The sequence below is a fragment of the Anopheles arabiensis genome, chromosome 2 (assembly GCF_016920715.1).
Source record: "Anopheles arabiensis isolate DONGOLA chromosome 2, AaraD3, whole genome shotgun sequence".
NCBI lineage: Eukaryota > Metazoa > Arthropoda > Insecta > Diptera > Culicidae > Anopheles > Anopheles arabiensis.
The window spans coordinates 30069449-30091244 of NC_053517.1; the positions used below are offsets into that span (position 1 = coordinate 30069449).

General features: G+C 52.8%; 3 protein-coding genes across 3 annotated transcripts; 2 read left to right on the forward strand and 1 right to left on the reverse strand.

Moving 5' to 3' along the window:
• The first annotated feature begins 18 nt into the window (after window positions 1-18).
• LOC120894454 (cytochrome c oxidase assembly protein COX16 homolog, mitochondrial) lies at window positions 19-661 on the forward strand. Its single transcript, XM_040297048.1, has 2 exons — window positions 19-299; window positions 377-661. Exons 1-2 carry the CDS (start codon window positions 178-180, stop codon window positions 579-581), a joined length of 327 nt encoding a protein of 108 aa, XP_040152982.1. The 5' UTR covers window positions 19-177; the 3' UTR covers window positions 582-661.
• On the reverse strand, window positions 628-4401 carry LOC120894452 (Hermansky-Pudlak syndrome 5 protein homolog). Its single transcript, XM_040297045.1, has 4 exons — window positions 3881-4401; window positions 3405-3794; window positions 3191-3337; window positions 628-3101 (listed from the first exon to the last, which is right to left on the reverse strand). Exons 1-4 carry the CDS (start codon window positions 3971-3973, stop codon window positions 1062-1064), a joined length of 2670 nt encoding a protein of 889 aa, XP_040152979.1. The 5' UTR covers window positions 3974-4401; the 3' UTR covers window positions 628-1061.
• A 6590-nt stretch (window positions 4402-10991) lies between these two features.
• LOC120896756 (E3 SUMO-protein ligase RanBP2) lies at window positions 10992-21602 on the forward strand. Its single transcript, XM_040301164.1, has 7 exons — window positions 10992-11427; window positions 11892-13085; window positions 13164-18293; window positions 18364-18506; window positions 18580-19481; window positions 19560-20588; window positions 20698-21602. Exons 1-7 carry the CDS (start codon window positions 11359-11361, stop codon window positions 21003-21005), a joined length of 8775 nt encoding a protein of 2924 aa, XP_040157098.1. The 5' UTR covers window positions 10992-11358; the 3' UTR covers window positions 21006-21602.
• The last annotated feature ends 194 nt before the right edge of the window (window positions 21603-21796 follow it).

Below are 21796 nucleotides of genomic sequence, written 5' to 3' on the forward strand. Positions count from 1 at the left end.
GTGGCCGCTAACCCTGTTCTGCGTTCTGCCAAGGTGTGTTTTGACATTACAAACTGTCAAAGATAAAACGATTACAAAATATCGGCAGCGGCTAATTTTTGCACTCAAGAAAACTTTCTGCACTGCAGTACAGTAAACAATTGCCCAATCGCTGGAAAAGAGCAGTATAAGCGCAGTATGAATTCCTTGCAGCAAAAGTTCCTATACTACAGTAGACGGAAATCGTTTCGCTACGGTGTTCCGTTCCTGCTGCTGATTGTCGGTGGTTCCTTCGGATTGCAACAGTTCGCCCAGCTAAGGTAAGCGAGATTACGACTATTATCTGCCATGTCCGGGCCGTTTCTTTCATGGGGGTTTGCTCTCTTTTCATCACCAGGTACACATTTTCAAAGAAAGGATCGCTTACGAGACAGGAGGCGGAAAAGTACGGAATCAACATGAAGAAGAAGGAGGATGTTACGCTGGAAGGGGAGTTCGAGAAGATCAAGGAGCTGGACATTGAACACTGGGACAACGTACGGGGGCCCCGACCATGGGAGGAAACAAGCCCACCCTCCACCGGGACCGATGCAAAGCATTGAGTGCCGGCTCCGCCTGTCTAGTCCCCTGTTGTAAAAAGTTATACCGTTTTCACTAGAAAATACACTTTTATTTTCTCGCATTTTCATTGCTCCTTTTAGCCCAATACAATTATTTGGCATTGCTAGTTTTGCTGTTATTGGTTGCATTTCAAACTCAGTGGCTGGTCGGTGTGCGCGACATTGTGAAGCTTACAAATATATTTGCGTTGGTACGGGACAACGGCAGCAGCATTGGCCGTGCCCCTCGCTAAGCCGATGAGCGGACATTGAACAAACGTCTAGTAGAGGCAGCAAGCAACTATCCCGCGGTGGGTGGTAATGGCAAGCGGCAATACACAAGTACGAATAACGCCAGCGTTACGTGTACAGGGCGCATCCTTGCGCCCTGGCCGAAGCGTGAGCTACAGTTACCTACGCCGGGCAACTGCCTAACAACAGACAGACACACACACACAGGCGGAGTGTGGTGGGTGCACTAGCCTACTTCGCTTCCAGCAGCAAACATCGAATGTAGAAGCTGGGGGCAATCGCTCCCCTTGGAATGTTGTCCGCGTAACGGCGCACCAGGCACAGCAGCTCGGTCGGCGAGCGAATGTGCGCGAGCGCAACGCCGAGCAGATAGTTCCACTGGCGAAACTGAGATTCGGCTTCGGTGCTACCCGCCGCACGATGGTCACCGCCACCGTGAGCCTTGGCGGCAGATCTATTGTCACGCTGATTGTCCTCCGGCCGGCCGCCGGTCGGTTTATCACAGCTCAGGCAGATCATTTCGTGGCGTTGGTGATAGGCTATCGCCAGCTCGAACAGCTGCCGCCAGTGGTCCAGCTCGAACGGCAGCTCGCCAGCCGCCCGCTCCAGCAGCTCCGGATCGGCCAGATTCCAGACGCATTGCACCACCTTGTCTTCCCGCCGATCCTGAATGTAGTAGCGCGTGATCGTACGCCACAGGTACGGTACGCGCTTGACCATCGCAAAGCACTCGTCGTACTCTTTGCGCGACCAGTAGTACTGCAGCAGGCTCGTTCCGATCTCCCGGTAGTGGCAGGATGCCGTCGCCTCCAGATAGTACCCACAGGCGGCACAGTGCGCCAAACGCTCCAAGCACGCCCGATCCGCCCCGTCCGTCGTGTTGCACACGATGAACCCATCCTTGATGAACTGGCGCGAGTCGGCATCGATCTCCCACAGCAGCTCCGGCTTGAGATAGTGAAAGTATATGCGCATACACTTGAGGCGCGCGTTCGGTTCCTCGTTCTCCTCCATCAGCGTTTCCAGCTTGCGCAGCAACCGCACGATCGTTTCCGTGTCGTACTCGTCGAAAATCTTCGCGTACCGGTCGGCAAAGTTAAGATTGCTAATGATCGACGAGCGGAAGATCAGATACAGATTGCGGACCGTCGCATCGTCCTCCGACGTTTCGTATCCGTCGAGCAGGGAGGTGGAAAATTTCTTCTTGCCCGGCTGTTGCTTCCCCGTCCCGACGCCGTTCGGCATCGCGGTGCCGAGCAGCGCCTGTCCGGTGCGGGTCTGTACCAGCTCTTCCATCATGTCGTCGCACTCCAAATCCTCCACCTCCGCCTCAATGCCAAACTCGGCGAGCAGTGCGTGCCCGTTTCCGTTGGCAAACGCGTTCGAACGGCTCGGTTCGTAGATCTTGGTAAGATTCAACGTTTTCGGTCGCTCCGGTGCACCGTTGGGCGTACGCTGCTGCTGCTGCTCGTATCCCATAAACATTTGCTTAATGTTGCGCCCGTACTTGCCGCGAACGACCGACACGAGCGCCTCCTTGATGGTGGCTTCCGTCGAGAGCAGCAGGGGGCTTTCCTTCCCGTTCAGCTGCTTTCCATTGTTGTTGTTGTTGTTGAGCATACTGTCTAGTATGTACACGCCCTGCTTTTGTTTCCGCGACTCGAGACACGGTTCGTCCACCATGCCGGGCGTTGGGAATGGGTCTTCGTCGCCCTGGATTTCCACGCGCACCTGAAACACTCGGTTCTCGCCGGTGAGCAAGTAGATCCACTCGTCCACCACGGCCACGTGCGTGATGTCCGTGAACTCGTCCGTGCGCAGCACGATCTTTGAGTGCAGCGGATCGATTATCAACAGCTGGCAGCGATCGTGCACCAGCAGCAGCTGCCGGCGAATGGAGTACAGCACCTGGAACGGTACCACCATCAGCGTGCCGTCGGGCGCTTCCGTCGGTGCCGTCGCCAGTTCGGACTCTTGCAAACACTGTAGCTGCTGCTGTTGCTGCTGGTGGCTGCGGCGGCGACGGCTGGCAGCTACCGCCGCCGCCGCCGCAGCAGCCTGTTTGAACTGATGCGTCCGAATCACGTTTCCCTCGAGATCGGCTTCCCACAGGCGGCTACCGGGCCGCGAGCAAAATATGCGCACATCCTCCTCATCGACAATCATCAGCGGGGGAGAGGGCGTGGTGGTGGTGGCGGCGCTTGCGTTGGTATTCGGATGAGCGATAACGAACGATGCGCCATACTGTCCATCCCGGGGTCGGTTACCGATCTGCGTGTGGGGTAGAGGGATGATAGCGAAAGCATCGAAGTAAGCGCTGAAACTAAACCGAGCGGGACGTGTGCCATTCCTTCCCTTACCTGTTTAAATTCTTCCCTCGCCGTGTTGCAAAGTACACACTTCGAAAGCGTCGACACCAACAGCAGATCCTTGTAGCGATCTATTTGTACTATACGATTTTCGAGCAGCAGCACTGGATGTAGGCTGATGTTCAGGATGTTTCGACCCTGGCAAACGAACAGGTTCTGTATTATTTTTGATACAAAAAACATGCACCATCCGTGCCGCACTTACCATGAATAGCGAGAACTGTATTAGCGACACGATACCCCGCGAGTCGCCACAGTACAGCTCCCGGTCGTCCTCCGTCCAGCAGAAGCTCGTGACAAATGCGGGCCCGCCCAGATCGATCGGCTGACCCTCGCCATCGGTCGACGGGGCTAGTTCCGTGCTGAGGATCTCCTTCACGTGTGGCGGTTCCAGCTCCAGCAGGACTCCGATTGAGCCAGTCTGATTGCCGATGGCGATTTGCTTTTCGTTGTGGGAAATCGATACCTTGCCGATGGTGCCCAGCTGACTAGGGAAGATGGCCAGAAAGCTGGTCGTGATGCGATCGTACAGATAAAGGCTTCCGGAGTTGGCCCCAAACACGAAGTACTTCGGCGAACAGTCGAAGCAGGTGAACTACGCCAAAGAGAGGGAGAGAGAGAGATAAAGCATTTATAGCCAAACGATCGGAACACAGCTCGAGCAATTCCTCGGTGCCTTACCTTAATGCGACTATTGTTTCTAAACGGCTGATTAACGAACGCTGATAATTCGGCTCTATCTCGCAGTGCGTATTGCTTATTCGTTGCATCCATCGTATTGCGTACTAAGAGAGGTTTGTAATGCGTTTGCTGTTGAACCGCCTTGAACTGCCACTTGTTCGTACGCAGTGAGATGTGATGATGTTTTGATAAGAGCAGCAGACGGCAGTGACCACCACCGTTCAACCGTGCCTTTCGGAAGCGCAAACGTTGCTCATCGTAGCTGCTAATACTTTGCCTACCATACTTTGGGGGGCCGACCTTACGCGGTGTTGCTTTTTTGTTTGCCCATTTTGTGACTCATTTGCTGCAATGGGGCTGTGATGGGGTTTCTTTGCGTGCAGCAGGGCAGACTATTGCGAGGCAGGAAGGAAAATGCTAAATACTGATATGGAGCCGCATCGATGGACGCAAACTGAGCAACACTTAGGAGGAGGGCTATCGATTGGCTGAGCAAATCAATTTTTGGTGAATGTTACGAGGAATGCTGTAAGTTTCTACAATTATATTCACTTTATTATGTTAATCGTGCGCAGGAGAACAGTATTGTCGCGGTATACCGGAGTATTAAGAAAGAGAGCTTATCCGATCGGATGCTCCTTTTTATACCTTCTCTCTCTCGCCTTACGCTCGCGCGCCTATTCCTTCTCGCGCACCTGTCCTTTCTCACGCACCTACGCACTTTCGCGAGGCTACGCATTTCTCGCGCTCATTATGCGTGTCCTGCCCGACTCTCCCGTTATCTCCTAAGCTCTCTAACTATCTACTTGAGACCCTAATTAACCCTTAATATCGCAGACCTCAAGTGATGAGAAAAAGCTGTCCTTCCCAATTCACTTAATTTGAACAGGCGAACACCACAGAACCCCCCACCAGTGACGGAGTCGCGATAGAAAAAGAATTGTGAGAGTGTTTGTCTCTTAACTTGAGATTTCATTTAGTTTTTCGCAAAGCGAACATTCTTTTGGCTATTTGTGGTTTTGCCTGTTTTGGAGACACCCTCCATTTCGAAAGCAGGTTTGAGGCGGTCAATCGAAATAGATTCATTTTTTTCTTTGATTTTAACCGTGAAAAATTTTCTGCACCGTCGAACTACCTCAAAAGGTCCTTCATACGGTGCTTGTAAACCCGTTCTCACTTTATCTACCCGTACGAAAACATGTTTACAGGTTTGAAGGTGTTTTGGTAAGTAAACCGGTGTTGTATCATTTAGTTTTGGTGGGCATGGGTCAATGTGCCTTAGCGCTTTTTTAAAATCCTGGACAAATTCGGGTACGTCCTCGACGGATTTTGCAGCAGAGGGTAAAAATACTTCGGAAGGAAGTCGCAAACTTTCTCCATATACCATTTCTGCTGGAGCGCCTTTTAATGCGTCTCTGTATGCTACTCGAATGCCCAGCAGAATCAGTGGCAATCGAGAAATCCAATGCGTATTGTCTTCGCAGGCTTTTAACGCTCCTTTTAAGTGTCGATGGAATCTTTCAACCATTCCATTGGATTGAGGGTGATACGCAGTCGTTTTAATGTGATGTGTTCCTAACAACTTTGTTAGTTCTTCAAACAGTTTTGACTGGAACTGTCTGCCTCTATCGGTTGTGATTGTAGATGGACAACCAAACCTTGGAATGTAATTCCTTACAAATGTTTCAGCTAGCGTTTTAGCCGACATATCAGGCATCGGATAGCATTCCGGCCAACGTGTAAAACGGTCAACAATGGTCAGTAAGTAGCTCATTCCTTCGGATGGTGGCAATGGACCAACGATGTCCATGTGCACATGTTCAAATCTCCCTTTTGGAACGGATAATGCTTCCAAAGGCGAGCGAGTGTGACGACCAATTTTAGCTTTTTGGCATCCAACACACGAACGAGTCCAGTTTCCCACGTCCTTGTTCATTGACGGCCAGAAAAATCTTTCGGATAACAGCTTGCGTGATGCGCGAATACCCGGATGGGATAGGTTGTGTAGGTTGGCGAAAGTTTTTTTTCTTAGAGATTGAGGAACATACAACCTATTCTGTCCAGTCGACGACTCGAATACTAGTTTGTTTTTATCCAATATTAATTGATTTAATTTGAATTTGGAGTTTGCCTGACTATTTGAGTCTTCAAATAGTTGTTTTAGCTGTTCGTCTTTTTGTTGTTCCTTTGCAATTGCTTCATATGTGAAGTTTGTGATTTCGTTGGTTTCTCCTATTCGAGATAACGCATCTGCCACAACGTTGCTCTCGCCAGTAATGTACTTTATATCCGTTGTGAATTGTGAAATAAAGTCTAGTTGTCGGCATTGTCTTGGGGATTTTTCTGTTTTTGAATTTAGGGCATGGATCAATGGTTTATGATCTGTATAAACCGTGAACGATCTACCTTCTAGAAAATGTCGGAAATGTTTTATCCCAAGAGTAATAGCGAGCAATTCTCTATCGAATGTGGAATACCTCTGTTCCGTGGGCGTCATCGTTTTAGAAAAAAACGCAAGAGGTTCCAAAATGCCTTCGCTAGTTTGTTGTAATACTGCCCCTACAGCAACACTAGAAGCATCTGTTGTTAGTGTATAAGTAGCATTACTTTTCGGATGCACGAGCATGGTAGCGTTTGAAAGTTCATCCTTTATTTGATTTAGTGCTTGTTCACAAGCGTCAGACCATTCGAATTTGATTTTCCTATTTTTGTTGTGCTCTTTTACTAACTGGTGAAGCACTCTTAGCTTATCTGAAATGTTAGGAATGAAGCGGTGATAATAATTCACCATTCCCAAAACTCTTTGAAGCTGTTTCACCGAACATGGTGAAGGAAAATCTCGAATGGCCATTATTTTTTCTGGCGATGGTGTTATCCCTTTCGCCGAAATGGTGTGGCTGAGGAATTCTATTTGATTCACACCAAGAATGCATTTTGATGGCTTAAGTTTTATATCGTGATCCGTTAAACGTTTTAGAACAATGTGCAAGTGTTCTAAATGGGATTCACGCGTCGAACTAGCTATCAGAATGTCATCTATGTATACAAACACAAAATCTAAATCATGAAAAATATTATTCATGAGTCGTTGAAAACACTGGCTTGCATTTCTGAGGCCAAACGGCATCCTTAGAAATTCAAATAACCCGAACGGCGTGGTTATCGCCGTTTTGTGGATGTCTTCCTCGGCAACAGGTATGATGTGGTACGCTCGAATGATATCCAACTTAGAAAAAATTTGCAACCATCCAAGTTCATCGTAAAATCCTGCACATGCGGGATCGGATAACGATCAGGTATTGTGATGGCATTTAAACGCCTATAATCGCCGCAAGGTCTCCAATCTGAATCAGGTTTGGGTACCATGTGTAGCGGTGACGAAGCTGACGACGAGGACACTCTGCAGATTCCCAGATCCAACATGTGTTGAAATTCTGCTTGAGCAATCTTGTGCTTTTTCGGATCCAGACGTCGTGGTTTAGAAAATGGTAAGCTTCCTTTGGTTTCGATGTTATGTACTATCGAATGCCTAACTGGCTTTTTATAATCTGGTGGATCCACTAAAGTTGGATATTTTTTAAAAATTTCACCAAATATGCTCGATTCAATCATCCAGTTTTTGGGGGTAGGTGTATCCACTAAAGCGATGGTTGCGATCGTTTCTTGTCCTGTAAGATGATCGCTCAACCTCTTTCTTTTTAAGTCGACCCACAAATCGTGCTTCGCTAAAAAATCAGCCCCAATGATTGGTCGATTCACTTCAGCAAGTGTGAAACAGTGCGAAAACACTCTCCTAAGTCCAAGACTTAACTGTAGCAACTTGGTTCCGTAAGTAGCAATAGGGCTACCATTAGCTGCTACTAGTTGGTGTTCAGCTTGTTTGATGACTTTTCCAAAAAGATTGTACGGTATGACGGACACGTCGGCTCCTGTATCTACAAGGAAGGTAAATGTTGTTTTTTCATCGTCAATGAAAAGACGAGAGGAGCCCAATATTGCTCTCGGGTTGCCCGCCGCTGCCGTTGAGCAAATTAGTTTTTTGCTGCGAAAAATTGCAGGGTTTTTGGCACCGTCGTGCTTGTTCGCCAAACCGAAAATGAAAATAACACATGGGGTGCTTCCGAACCTGTGATGGTGTTCTTGCACGTTTTTGGCTCTGAGATCTTTCTCGCTGTCTTCCTCTATTATTTCCTGTTTGGAAGGAAATTCTCCTTAGCATACTACGCAGTTCAGAAATTTCCTGTCGCAATATTGCAGTTTCATTCGAGGGATTTCTTCCCGAGCTTTCACTAGAAGAAACGCCTGCGATTGATGATACCGCTCCGGCTTGGGTTGCTTCCCACACCCTGTCTGCGATTTTAATTAGCTCATTAATTTCTCGGTTTCCGATGGCAATGAGCGCTACTTCCATTGTTTTTGGCAATCTTGATAACCAAAGCTTACGAATAAGCTCGGAAGTGAGGTTTGCAGAATCACCTGCCAGCTGAACCATGTGTCTGTAAAAATCAGACGGACTACGATCACCCATTTGTACGTGATACAACAACTGAGTGATTCGTTGTTCTTCACTCGCGTTAAGCCTTTCTAGAAGTTGACTTTTTAAATGTGAGTACGGGTTGTTTGGTAATGGCATAGTTATTATGTCCATTATTTTCGGCAAGACGTTTTTCGGGGAGCACGCTTAGAACGTGAGAATATTTCGAGCGTTCCCTTGTAACGTTTGAAATATCGAACTCAGCTTCTGCTGCCACAAACCATGCGCTTGGAGCGTCTTCCCAAAAACAAGGCAATTTTGTGGAAATTTTTTCTATGGCCAAATGAGAGTTTTCTTGTTCCATTGTTCCCGCCACTGATGACGGCCCCGCGGCTCGCACCGGAATTGCACTGGGACCAGCATTTTTATCATCACTTTCGTTCTTTGACATTTTGGGTTCACAGAATATTCCCTATCTAATAAAAAAAATGTACCTAATTCTCTCTAAAATGCTTACACTATTGAGTTGATTTTTTTTTTTTTTTTTTGGTTTAATGAAAATTGCGTATTATGATGAAAAAAAAATTTTTGTTTGAAATGTTTACGACGTATCACGAAACGATTGTGAAATATGTATAAATATGCATATATATATAAATAGGTCGGCAAATTCAAATATAATGCATGTCAATATTTAACGCAATAGTATATACGATAATAATATAATGATGGAACGCGGGAAAATACGTTATAATAAGAGAAAAGATAAAATAAAATAAAGGAACGAGCTCACCGATATCGTGGCGTATAGCGTCAGCAGCCGGTAGGTCACCACGAGGTTCTCAGCTCGTTGTTCTCGATAGCGGCTGCGGCGTTGTGGTTCATGCAGCAAAGACGATGCTGCGCCGATGAAAATCTCGACACGTTATTGCGATGGCTGCGCCGACGAAAAACTGCACACGTCATCTACGATGTTGCACCGTAAAAAGCTGCACCCGTCATCCACGATGTTCCGCACGTTCGTTCACGTTGAAATCTGCGTCCGTTCGTTCACTATGATGTTCCGTCGAATGATTGGCACGTCATCTTATGCTGCTTCCCGTTGTTTTACACAGCTCGATTTCTGCTGCGCGATGGGTTAACGTGGTTTCCACCATACAGGATCGAGATGGCTGCTGCATGTGGTTTCCACCATACAGGATCGCGATGGCTGCTTCACGAGGTTTGCCACGTAGAAAATCGCGATGGCTGCGTCACGTGGTTTGCCAAATAGAGGATCGCGATGGCTGCTTCACGTGGTTTGCCAAATAGAAGATCGCGATGGCTGCGTCACGTGGTTTGCCAAATAGAAGATCGGGTTGGCTGCATCACGCGGTTTGCCAAATAGAAGATCGCGTTGCTTCCTATGCCTTGTTCTTCACACGGGAAAATCGCTGCTCTGGCGTGGTCCCGTGTTACACTCGTCAGTTTTCGGAGGGCTGGCTTCTTCCCATCCGAAAACGAGAAAAAAAAAACCCGTGAGTGGTTTCCTTTGCGACACTCACAATGTGGGCTACCGCATGGTCCGAAACGCGGATTTCACGATGGCATTCACCCCGTACGTTGGATTGACAGGTTTTGTAGTAGCGGTAAAACACTGTCCACGCGGTAACGCGTTGCACTCTCCTTAATGTTCCGACACGCAGTGTATGTGTCCGTGTGCGTTATACTCCAGTCCGGCGCTGCAGCACGATGATAACAGGGACGTGAACAGCTGAAAAGGTGGGACCGTGATGTGCGTTAGCGACGACGGTTGTTGTTTCCTCTATCCATTGGCCATGCACTTAGCACTTGTTGCACTAATCACGACACTTTTCACGACACACTTCAGATCACGTCGGGGTCACCAATTTGTAAGTTTCTACAATTATATTCACTTTATTATGTTAATCGTGCGCAGGAGAACAGTATTGTCGCGGTATACCGGAGTATTAAGAAAGAGAGCTTATCCGATCGGATGCTCCTTTTTATACCTTCTCTCTCGCCTTACGCTCGCGCGCCTATTCCTTCTCGCGCACCTGTCCTTTCTCACGCACCTACGCACTTTCGCGAGGCTACGCATTTCTCGCGCTCATTATGCGTGTCCTGCCCGACTCTCCCGTTATCTCCTAAGCTCTCTAACTATCTACTTGAGACCCTAATTAACCCTTAATATCGCAGACCTCAAGTGATGAGAAAAAGCTGTCCTTCCCAATTCACTTAATTTGAACAGGCGAACACCACAATGCAAATAATTAAACACGGACTGGAAAAAATCTGTCCTCAGCAAACTGTCAAACTGTTATCAACTGCCTGTCACTGCGAAACGTCAAGCGAATGCAGCTGACCCGAACAAGGTGTATGGGACAGAGAAGTAGAAGGTGGGAGAACGAAGCTGAGGGTTGAAAGGAATTTATTGATTTATTTATTGTTTTTCGTCCTTTTTTTGATCCCTATTAATGAATTATTCATCATCAATTCTTCGAATGCTTTCAAACCTTTACTTTGTCTTAAATAAATCCCAATTTCCACACAAACTTCAATTGAATTCAAATTTAACTGTCACCCGATGTGCAACTGCTGTCAAATGCTGCCAGCGGTGAGCGAACCTGCCCATTCGGCCAGCTTTGATCAATAACCTCAACCGGCGCCTATTTTCGCGAAGGAAGAAGCTGCAATTCCGTTCAGCTTAGAAGTTGGTTTCCCAAACTAAGTGAAAAGTGTGGAAGTAACGAATCTACCATCGTATTAGCACGACCAAAAGCAATCTTGCCGGTGGTTTTTGTGGAGGTGAACGCGAAAAACGTTGAAAAAATAAGATCATCGATTACAGCTAGCAGCATTTCGCACACACAGCCACACCAGACAGACCCCGCCGTCTCAATTTGCGTCGTGTCGTCGCCGTGAAAATTCCTCCACGGCCCTGATGCTCGCTGCTTATTGATAGAAAGGGAAAACAACAGGAGAGCCAAATCGTCTGAACAAAATGTTCTCAACGAAAAAGGACATTGATCGGCATGTGAAAACGTCGCTCAACAAGCTGCCGGAAAACGAGGTAAGAGTTCTTGGGGGGGAGCGCGAGCGACGGTGACTTGCGTGCGTTTTTCTTCTTTTTTTTTTGCTTCTCGAAAGATCATTGTTGCGCTGCTTGGTCGATAGACGATAGATCTATGAATCATTTTCTGTAGGCTTTGTAGCTCTTTTTTTATTTATTATTTTCGATTGTTGACTGAGGCAACCGGAACCTGCGGCATTTCGCAGTGGCGGTCGGCAGCAATGCTCAGCCAGAACGCGGATAGCATCGCTATTGGACGCATTACCGCGAAACGCAACAATTGAGGTTAGGTCGGTCAGTGGTTCAAGCGAAGGTTCGCTTCGGCTGGCTGTCATTCTTTTCGCTCCAAGACCAATTGATCGATTTATTAAAACACACACACACACATAGGAACCGATAAATTTTACGGCCGGTATTGTGTTCCACATTTTTACCTTTTCTTTTTGCCTCGCATTTCCCTCCAGCGCTACCTACGGGGACTGGCTATCGCGCGGCAGTACTTCAAGCTAAACGAATATGCGAGCGCGGAGCACTGGCTGTCCTGCTATCTGTCGGTGCAGGAGGACAGCGCACCGGCACACAAACTGCTCGGCCAGTGCTACGAGAAGCAGAAAAAGTTCGACCGGGCGATCACGTCCTACCAGCGGTCGCTGCAGCTCGACTCGAAGCAAACCGGCCTGATCACGGACGTGTGCAAGCTGCTGCTGATGGACGACAATCTCACCAAGCACCTGTCGAAGGCGAAGCACTGGTGCGATTTGGCCGAATCCGAGCGCATCAATCACGAGGCGGTGCTCAATCTGAAGCTGAAGGTCGCGAACAAGGACGCCGGCGCGGACAGCAAGCTGGTGAAGGACATCATACTGAAGGAGGTGTTGGCCCGGCCGCTCGATCCGCTGCTGCGCGTCCGGCTGGTGGACCACCTGCTCGAGGAGAAAAAGCTGGACGAAGCGTTCAAGTACTGCTTCGAGCTGGAGATGAAGTTTTGCGAACCGTTCATGCAGTCGAGCGAGTGGACGAACGGCGTGGCCAACATGCTCGCCAAGTTCGCCGAAGCGCCGGTCGAGGGGGGCAAACAGAAGCACTGGAACTACTACCTGCTGCAGGCGCTCGTGCTCGACCGACAGATCTACCTGAACCTGCTGGCGGACTCCACGATGGAAACGATCAAGCGCAGCAATCTGAAGGAAATCGCCCAGAAGCTGTTCAAGCTCGACCAGACGCTGCTGCAGGTGGCGGAGAAGGGGCGCAATGCGGCACCGCAGAAGCAGATGGCCGATGCGTACCTGCGCCACTACCGCGGCCAGCTGCTGCTGTACTCGGCCGCGCTACTATTCAAGGCGGCGCAGGATCAGACCGGGGGCGCGGGGGGAGTCGGAGGGCGGGTGCGAGATACGAGCAAAAAGTGTCTGGCACTGCTGCTGATGGCGTACCAGTGCGGCGTACCCGATCCGGACGAACCGTGGCTGAAGCAGAGCAGCGAGATGGCCCGCCATCTGGTGGGCTTTTGGAGCAAGCAGGCGGCGTTCCGGTGCTGCCAGGCCGGCAGCACGCTGGTGTCGTGTGTGGAGGACGGTCCGGACGTGTCCGTGCTGGCCCAGATACAGAGCGTCACCGAGTCGAAGGTGTGGACAACAGCGGATGATCTGGTGAACCAGGTAGGATAGACGATTGCGTCCGCGCGGTTGCGAGTTGTTACATTCTAATTGGATTTATGTGCTTTAATCTTGCACCAGATACGCCAACTCTGTTCCGATCCCGGCTGGCGTCAGAGTGTGGCGCGAGCGCTTTACACCTCCGGCGATCTATCGTCCAAGGCAACGTCCAGCGGCTACTTCGTGAAGGACGGTGTCGCGTTCGGTGAGCCACAGTATGTGCTGCCGAAGCGCGAACAGCTGGAGCTGTACGTGGAGCTGGCCCAATCACTGTACCCCTCCTCGTTGCCATATCTGGTGTATCTGGGGCTCGTGGTTGGGACGGAAAATCTGTCCGACTTCCACTGCAAAGCGTTCCCGCGGTTGAACTTTTCCACCAACAATCTGAACAACAGCAATCTGGAAACGCTGAACCAGCTCGACATGGATTCGTTCCTGTACTGCTGCATTCTCATCGCCCGGAGCAACCTGGACGGCAATCGCCAGCTCAGCCAGCAGCAGGGCCGGCCCGCGTTCCTGCCGGCGACCAATCTTATGCCGCTGCTGTGCGAGGACAACAAGATCGATTGGTGGAGCGTAGCATACAACCTGATCAAGAGCAGCACGGCCAAGGAGGCGGCGGCCAGCGTGGCCGAACAGCGGCAGCTGCTGGAGCACGGCATACAGGCGATCCGTGGCACCGACGCCCCGCTCTGCGACGTGATGGTGCTGCTGAAGCTCGGTCAGGTGCTTGCCAAGCGGGCGGCGGCCTCGACGCTGACCAAGGCCGAGGAGCGGCGCTACGTGGAAACGCGCGCGGAAGCCGTTTACCGTGCCGGGGTGCTGCTATGGAAGATGCGCGCCGAGTCGTCGTACGGTGGCGGGATGGACGGAGGCGCTTCGACTGGGTACGGTTCCGGGCTGTTCTTCAAGTATGCTGCCAAATCGTACGACTGCCAGCAGGAACTGGCGAAGCTAGCGGAGTCGGCCATCACCTTCCTGGCCGGCGTGTACTTCAAGCACGGCCGGTACGAAGAGTTCACGCAGGACTTCGGTGGCATTCCGCTACCGTTTGCGGCGTACTTCCGCGCCGAGGCCTTCAAGAAGCTGGACGAAGAGAACAAGACCCCGCTGAAGTCGAAGAAGTTTTACTCCGAGCGGGCGCGTGAATGTATCCGCCAGACCCAGCGCTATCTGGAGCTGCCGTACGTCGAGCGCAACCATCCGCTCAACTACGTGGTGCAAAGCGAGATCAAGCGCCTCTCGTTCACGAACGATTCGTTGGACGGAAGTTTGAACACTTCGGCCAACGGTGCGATCGGTGCCAGCGCGGACGATAGCGATCATTTCCAGTCCTTCACATCCTCCATGACCAACCCGGGGATGGCAAGCGGTGGTGGTGGTGGTGGTGGTATGTCTGCCGCCCTGTCGCGGAGCATTAGCGAACGGGACGCGGCTTCCGCCGCAGCTACAGCCGCCGCCTCGCTGTGTCTCTCCAAGACGAACGATCTGGAGGCACTGATGCGCCAGATGATGGAAACGCTCACGTTCGTGAAGGAGGACGTGCTCGGCATTCGCAACGACGTAGGCGACATGCAGGATCGGCTGGTAAAGATCGAGGAAAACATCTACCGCAAACCGACAGAGGCGAAGGGGGGAGCGCCCAATGCAACGGCAACGTCCACACCGATGGGCGTGAACGATTCGGCCTCGGTGAGCGCAGCGGCAGCGGCAGCGGCCGTGCAGGCCATGAACGATATGTACATGATGGATGAGCTGCAGAGTTCCGCATCAGCGCTGGCCTACCAGCATGCGGCCGCGGCTGCCGCAGCTGCGGCCCGCGCTCCGGTCATGGGTGGCGTTGGCATGGGGACACCGCAGCAACCAGCGTCCGCTCTGCCTTACCACACGCTGTACGGCGCGAATGCGTACCAGAGCTACATGCCCGGCCAGATCCAGCAACATCAGCAGCAGCAGCAGCAACATCAGCAGCAACACCACCAGCAGCAACAGATGCTAACACCCCGCGGTCATCCGATGACGGGTGCGATGGGTGCTTCGCCGATGCACTCGGCCGCCTACCAGCATCACCCGGACAATCTTTTGGTGGCGGCGGGCGGTTCTCCTGCTGCCGGCGGCGGTTATCACATGCCGGGCTTCCAGCAAGCTGTTCCACCACCGCCCGTTGCTCCTCAGCCCGAGCCACAGGTCGCTCCGGTGATGCATTCCACCCCGACAGCAGTGTCCCAGATGGTGGCGCCAGCTCCGAAAACTGCCGCCAGCGCTAACCTTTCGATTGAGCAATCGCTTCAAACGCCGGCACTGCTGAGCAGCTGGAACAGCACCTACAACAACTCGTTCATGGGCCAAACTTCGACACCGTCCGTGTCCAACATTCTGCCGGCGCACATAACGTCCAGCGTCGAGTTGAAGGGCGGGGCGCCGGTGAACGTGGTCATCACCAGCTCGGACCCGCTGCCCCCTCCGCCGAGCGTCAACAGCTCCACGTTTGCCGCCGGTGCGGCTGTGCAGCCGACCTACAGCGTAACCATTCCGCCGCAGCACATCAAGCACAGCAACACTGGCGCCAGCATTGCGCAGGGCACGACGGGTAACAGCAACGCACCGAAGCTGGAAATGGTTTCCCCGGCTGCCAACACCAAATTCCCGATGCCCTCGATCGTTTCGACCGGTGGGCTGGCCAACAGCAAACCGGCAGCAGCCGCGCCGGCTCCGGCGACTGCCCCCGCAGCGGCACTGACGCCCTCGTTCTTCGCCAACATGGTTTCCCCGGCCAAGATGGCGGCCGAAGCGAACCAGGCCGACGAGGAGGAGGACGATGACGACAAGAACGTGTCGGGCAGTGCGGAGTACGATCCGCGGCCCGACTTCCAGCCGATCATACCGCTGCCGGACGAGATCGTGGTGCGAACGGGCGAGGAGGACGAGGAGCAAATTTTCACCGGCCGCTCCAAGCTGCTCCGGCTGGTCGACCGCGAGTGGAAGGAGCGCGGGCTGGGCGAGCTGAAGATACTGCGCTCGAAGGCCGACCGCAGCAAGTATCGCATCGTGATGCGCCGCGAGCAGGTGCACAAGATCTGTGCCAATCACTACATCACGCCCGAGCTGATCATCAAGCCGATGGAGAAGCGCAAGGAGTGCTACATCTGGGCCGCGATGGACTTTGCCGACGAGGAGCCGCGGAAGGAATCGTTCTGCGCGCGGTTCGGTACCGCCGCGCTGGCGAACGAGTTTTACGCCGCCTTTGTAGCGGCCCGGGACGAGGTGGCCCGTCTGCGGGCGGCAAGCGGCGATCAGCAGTCCTCAGCTGCCCCGCCGCCGGCCACGATGGGCAGCTTCGCGTACAGTAGCACACCAAAGTCGTCGGCCGCGAGCAGCACACCGGCAGCAGCAGCGCCGGTTCAGTCGCAGGCAACCGCAAAACCGTTCGGAGAGTTTTCGTTCGCGAAGAACTACACACCGCCCGCGGTGGTCGGTACGAAGGCGGGCGCCAAGGGGCCGGATAGCACTCCGACGTCGTCCACCGTACAGGGCGGCACCGATACTAAGCCGAGTCCGTTCGCGTCCTTTACCTTCAAAGCGCAAACGCCGGGTGGCAGCGCCGGGTCTTCACCGTTCGGAAACATTTTCGGTGGTGCCGGTGTTGTTGCCGGCGCTGCCTCCCTTGGCTTTGAGGAGCGCGATTTCAGCTGTGCCCACGAAACGAATGTAGTCGGGCTGAAGCGCAAGGAGCAGCAGGCTGGCATGTGGATCGATTGTGGCGTTAGCAATTGTCAGCTGCGGCTGCTTACATCGCAGTCGGCCGTGCGATTGCTGATGCGCAACGTCGCAAACACAACCGTCTATCTAAATCACGTCCTGAGCAAGGAGGTGCAGATCAAGGCTAGCGATAAAACCGCCTCCAGCTGGACCGTTCAACAAGACGCCGCTTATCCCGCGGTAACGGGACCGATCAGCTTTATGGCACAGTTTAAGACTGCTGACGAGCGCGATCGGTTTGTAGCGGCGGTACAGAAAGCCCTCCCGGGTTCGACTGCAGGCGCTGCTGCTGCTGCTGGGGGCGGCGCGAAGACTGCCAGCGGTTTCGGAGATCTCTTCAAGCCAAAGACGGGCAGCTGGGACTGCCCTGGATGCTACGTAAACAACAAGGCTGACACGGCCCAGTGCGTCGCGTGCAATGGGCCGCGCGATCCATCGAAAAAGGAAGAACAGAAACCGTCACTGTCCGGTGGTCTGTTTGGCAACCTAGCACCGCCGACGGAGGCAGCGAGCAAATTTACCTTCGGCATGCCCTCATCCTCCGTTACGGTGACACCGATTACGTTCGGGTCGGCGGCTAACACGAAGAAACCAGTGCAAGAGCAACCGGCCAAACCTGCGCCGGTTACATCAACCCCGGTTGCAAAAGGAGCGTCCACCGGTGGCGGCGGCGGCGGATTCGGCGATCAGTTCAAACCCAAGCCCGGATCGTGGACCTGCAACGGATGCTACCTTTCCAACGGGGCCGACGCGCTGTACTGCATGAGCTGCGAAAGTCCGAAGGACGACACGGTACCGAAGAAGTCCGCTGGCGGCGCTGCGGGTGGATTACTGAAGGGGGCGACTGACACAGCGCCGAAGATCAGCTTTGCAGCGGGCGGAGGATTCACCTTTGGCTTACCTTCGTCCACGACCATAACACCCGCAACCGGTCCGGCAATGGCCACCGGCACTGTCACGACCACCACCAGCGCGGCAAGTCTGCCAGCCCAACAGCAGCAGCCCGTCTTTGGTGGAGGATTTTCCTTTGGCAACCCAATGAAACCACCGCAAAGTGCATCGAGTACGGTGGCCACGGCTGGCATTACGGCTGCCGCCGCCGCCACCACTACTACTACTACGCTCGATAAGCCCGCCTTCAAGTTCGAATTACCGACCCCGAGCGGAGGACTTTCTTTCGGCTCGAAGCTGACACCGAACGCTCCTGCGGCGGCGAAGGCGGCTGGCGATGGACCGGCTGTTGTGGCGAGTACACCGTCGTCGTCGGCAATTAGCAAGCTGGAACCGCCGGAGAAAGCGACGTTTGGGTTTGTTTTCAAGCCGAAATCGCCCGGCCGCACCCTGAGCGGTGATGGCGATGGCCCGGAAGATGATGGAGCCGCCGGCGACAACAGTGTGACGGAGGAGGAAAACAATACCTACTTCGCACCCGTCATTCCACTGCCGGACAAGGTAAGCGTTCGGCTTGTTCATGCCCCTATCTACTTTCTCTTATGTTCCTTTTTCGAATTATATTTCGTAGATCGACGTGAAGACTGGCGAAGAGGATGAGCACGTGCTGTACGCTCACCGTGCCAAGCTGTATCGATTTGTGAGCTCGGAGTGGAAGGAGCGCGGCATTGGCGATGTAAAGATTTTGAAGCACAAAGTGACGGGTAATCTAAGGTAAGCGTTTATGCGGTGTGTGTGCTTTCGCGTTTATTAGCTTCTAACCCACTGTTGCGGCTTTCTCTTGTAGAGTGGTGATGCGGCGCGAACAGGTGCTTAAGATTTGTCTCAATCACGCACTCACCGAGGACATCTGCTACACGAAAAAGGACGACAAATCGTGGCAGTTCGTGGCGAACGATTTCTCCGAGGGTAACTTTGAGATCATGAACTTCTGCCTGCGCTTCAAATCGTCCGACATTGCGCAGGAGTTCCGGGACGCCATTACGGACGCGCTGAGCGGCAAGCTGAGCGCGCCGGTCGAAGCAAAGGAGGATGGTGCACCGTCGACCAAGGTGACGTCCCCGGCGCAGAACGACATCACGATCACGTCCACCAGCTCGCCGGTGGGCGATTTGAACTTCTCCAAGCTGAGCGACATTTCGCTGAACGAGCGCGAAACGGCACAGAAGCTGAAACTGCCCGACAATTTCTTCGACCCGGCCGCTACGCCTTGCGCCGGCTGCAGGGGCTGCGATTCGGATGCGTTCGTGTTTCCAGCCGTGGACGGGAAGCAGCTCGCCGTGGTCGAAGCGGACGATGCGCCCCTGCCGATCGATATCCGGAGCGTAAAGCCACTACCGGCCGCCGTTGCGAACAGCTCGCCGAAGAAGGTAACGTTCGGCACGATTTCCGCCGGTACAATGCAACCGCCAGCGCAGCTGTTCGGTGGTGGTGGTGTCGCTGGTAAGCCGTTCGCAGCCTCGGAACCCGCCACCGGTGCCGGCATGTTTGCGGGCGTCGCGTTCAAGGCGCCAGCGTCGTCAACCACGGCCAGCAGCACGACCGGTTCGTTCCTGTCAGCGGAGCAAAAGGCATCCTCTTCGCCGTTTGCAGCATCGATCTTCGGTGGCGCCCAACAACCACCGTCCTCCACGACGGTGACTGACCCCGCGGCCGCTATTGCTGGCAGCAACAAGTTTGCGTTTGGAAGTAAGCCTCAGTTCACACACGCTCGCTCCGTTCGCTCGAAAAAAAGCATACTTAATTTGATTCTTATTCATTTTGCAGGTTCAACACCGCTCGGATCCGCAGCTACCGGTGGGTCAATCTTTTCCGCGTCGCTCAATACTACGCCGAAGACGTCGTTTGTTTCGCCAGCACCAACCAGTACGGTGACGGCGGTCAGTACCGGTGCCCAAGTAACCTCCACCACCGATAGCAAGAAAGATGGCGCAAGCACGGCGACCACCGGCAGTAGTCCGCTGCTACAACCCGCCTCTCTCACTACCCCACCGTCGGCCAAATCGGCCGAGTCGGGCGGCAAACTGTTCAGCGGTTTCGGCGGTGGAGCAGGGTTTGGATCGGCTGGCAGTACTACGAACATTTTCGGTGGTGGTAACATTTTTGGCTCGAATGCAACCAAAAGTATCGCTGCTGCTACGACGGCATCGAACAGTAGCAACAACACCAGCACGCCAACGGCCACGGCAGGTGGTGCCGCCAACAATACTTCGACGCTGTTCGGCAGTGTTGCGTTCGGCGATCCCGGCAAACCGTCCGTGTTCGGGGGCAGCGGCTTTACGTTCGGCAGCTTAGCGAAGCAATCCCCGGCCGGCGGTGGTGCCAACAGTAGCATCAGCACCGCGCTGAAGAACAACTCCGATGCGCCATCGATTTTCAAAATGGACGACAGTGTAAGCTTCGCGACGCTGGCCAGCAGCAACAGTCCGGCGTTCAGCAGCTCGACCAAGCAGGCGGACGATGGTACGGCCAAACCGGCCGGCGGCTTCGTGGGGCTCACGGTGAAGGAGGATTTCTTTTCCCGGTCGGCCTCGACCAAGCTGAACAGCAGCACGGACGGTACCAACAGCTCGCAGACGAACAACAACGGCAATGCTGATGACGGAGCAGGCGGTGAGGATGGTGGCGGTGCCGCCGGTGGTGGCGATGAAAATTATGATCCCTACTATGCGCCCGTCATTCAGCTGCCGGACGAGATAGAGGTGCGCACGGGCGAGGAGGAGGAAACGAAGCTGTTCGGCGAGCGTGCCAAGCTGTACCGGTTCGATGCGACCACGAAAGAATGGAAGGAACGAGGTAAGTGGGGTGGGGGATGCAGCGGCAGCAAAGAGAAAGTCAGCGGTTGCTTGGAGCGAAATCGGAATCGAAATTTCATGCTTTTTTTTTTGTTCGTTTGCTTTTACAGGCGTCGGCGAGCTGAAAATTTTACATCACCCAGTGCGCAACGCCTACCGGCTGCTGTTGCGCCGCGAGCAGATCTTCAAGCTCGTGCTGAACCACGCCGTCACGGCCGATCTGTCCATCGCGCCGATGAACAACTCGGACAAGGCGTTCGCGTGGGGCGCGATGAATCATGCCGAATCGCCCGGCCAGCTGGAACAGTTGGCGGTGCGGTTCAAGAACGAGGCCATCGCTTCCGAGTTCCGCAGCACGTTGGAGAGGTGCCAGGAGCAGCTGCGCTCCCGACCCGACCTTGAGCCAGATCAAGATTAATAGTAGTAGTAGTTGCTTACATTTTAATATACGGGATGATGAGAGGCCGAGTTCACCTTATTTCCTGCGGGACGCGTTTAGTTAGTCGCGTTTTTCTCCTTTACCACCGCCCCCTTTTGCGACGGTGCCTCGCAACTATGTAGACATTTAAAGACAACAACACACACACATGCATTCACAGACACACAGACGCGGACGTTCCTGATTGATATGAAACATGTTATTTAGTGTAATTTCTTTTTCCCCGTTATTTGCGCTCTTAATTTCGTAGTCTCTTTTTAAAGTTCGTTCATGTGTGCGTTTAGAATTTGCATTCGGTTAGGGTAGAGTAGTGGGAACAGGAAGCAGAGAATTGTATAATGTGTTATTCTGTATTTTTCGGGTATGCATGCTCTTTAGGTATTAGCGTTAGAGAGTGAGAGAGAGAGAGGAAACAGCAAAGCGCAGTATCATTTAGATTTTATTCCTAAGCCACACACCGCTCGTGCGAATATTGTGTTACATGTACAACAACGAAATTAAAATTGAGTTTTGCATAAAAAAAGAGGAAAACCAAACTTCAAATAAACAAGACATAATAACCCTTCGTAAAAAGTATTTACACCGTGCAGCATTTTTTTCTCGAACAATTTTGTGAAATAAATTTCCCCGAACCCCGAAACAGCCGCTCTGTGCGCTAAGATGGCGCTTTCCTTTCCCCCGGGCAAGGGTCGGCAAAACACCACACAGGGAGAAAAGAGTAAGGAAAGAAAGCAGGGAGGAGAGGTGGACTACATTTTGCTAATTCCTGC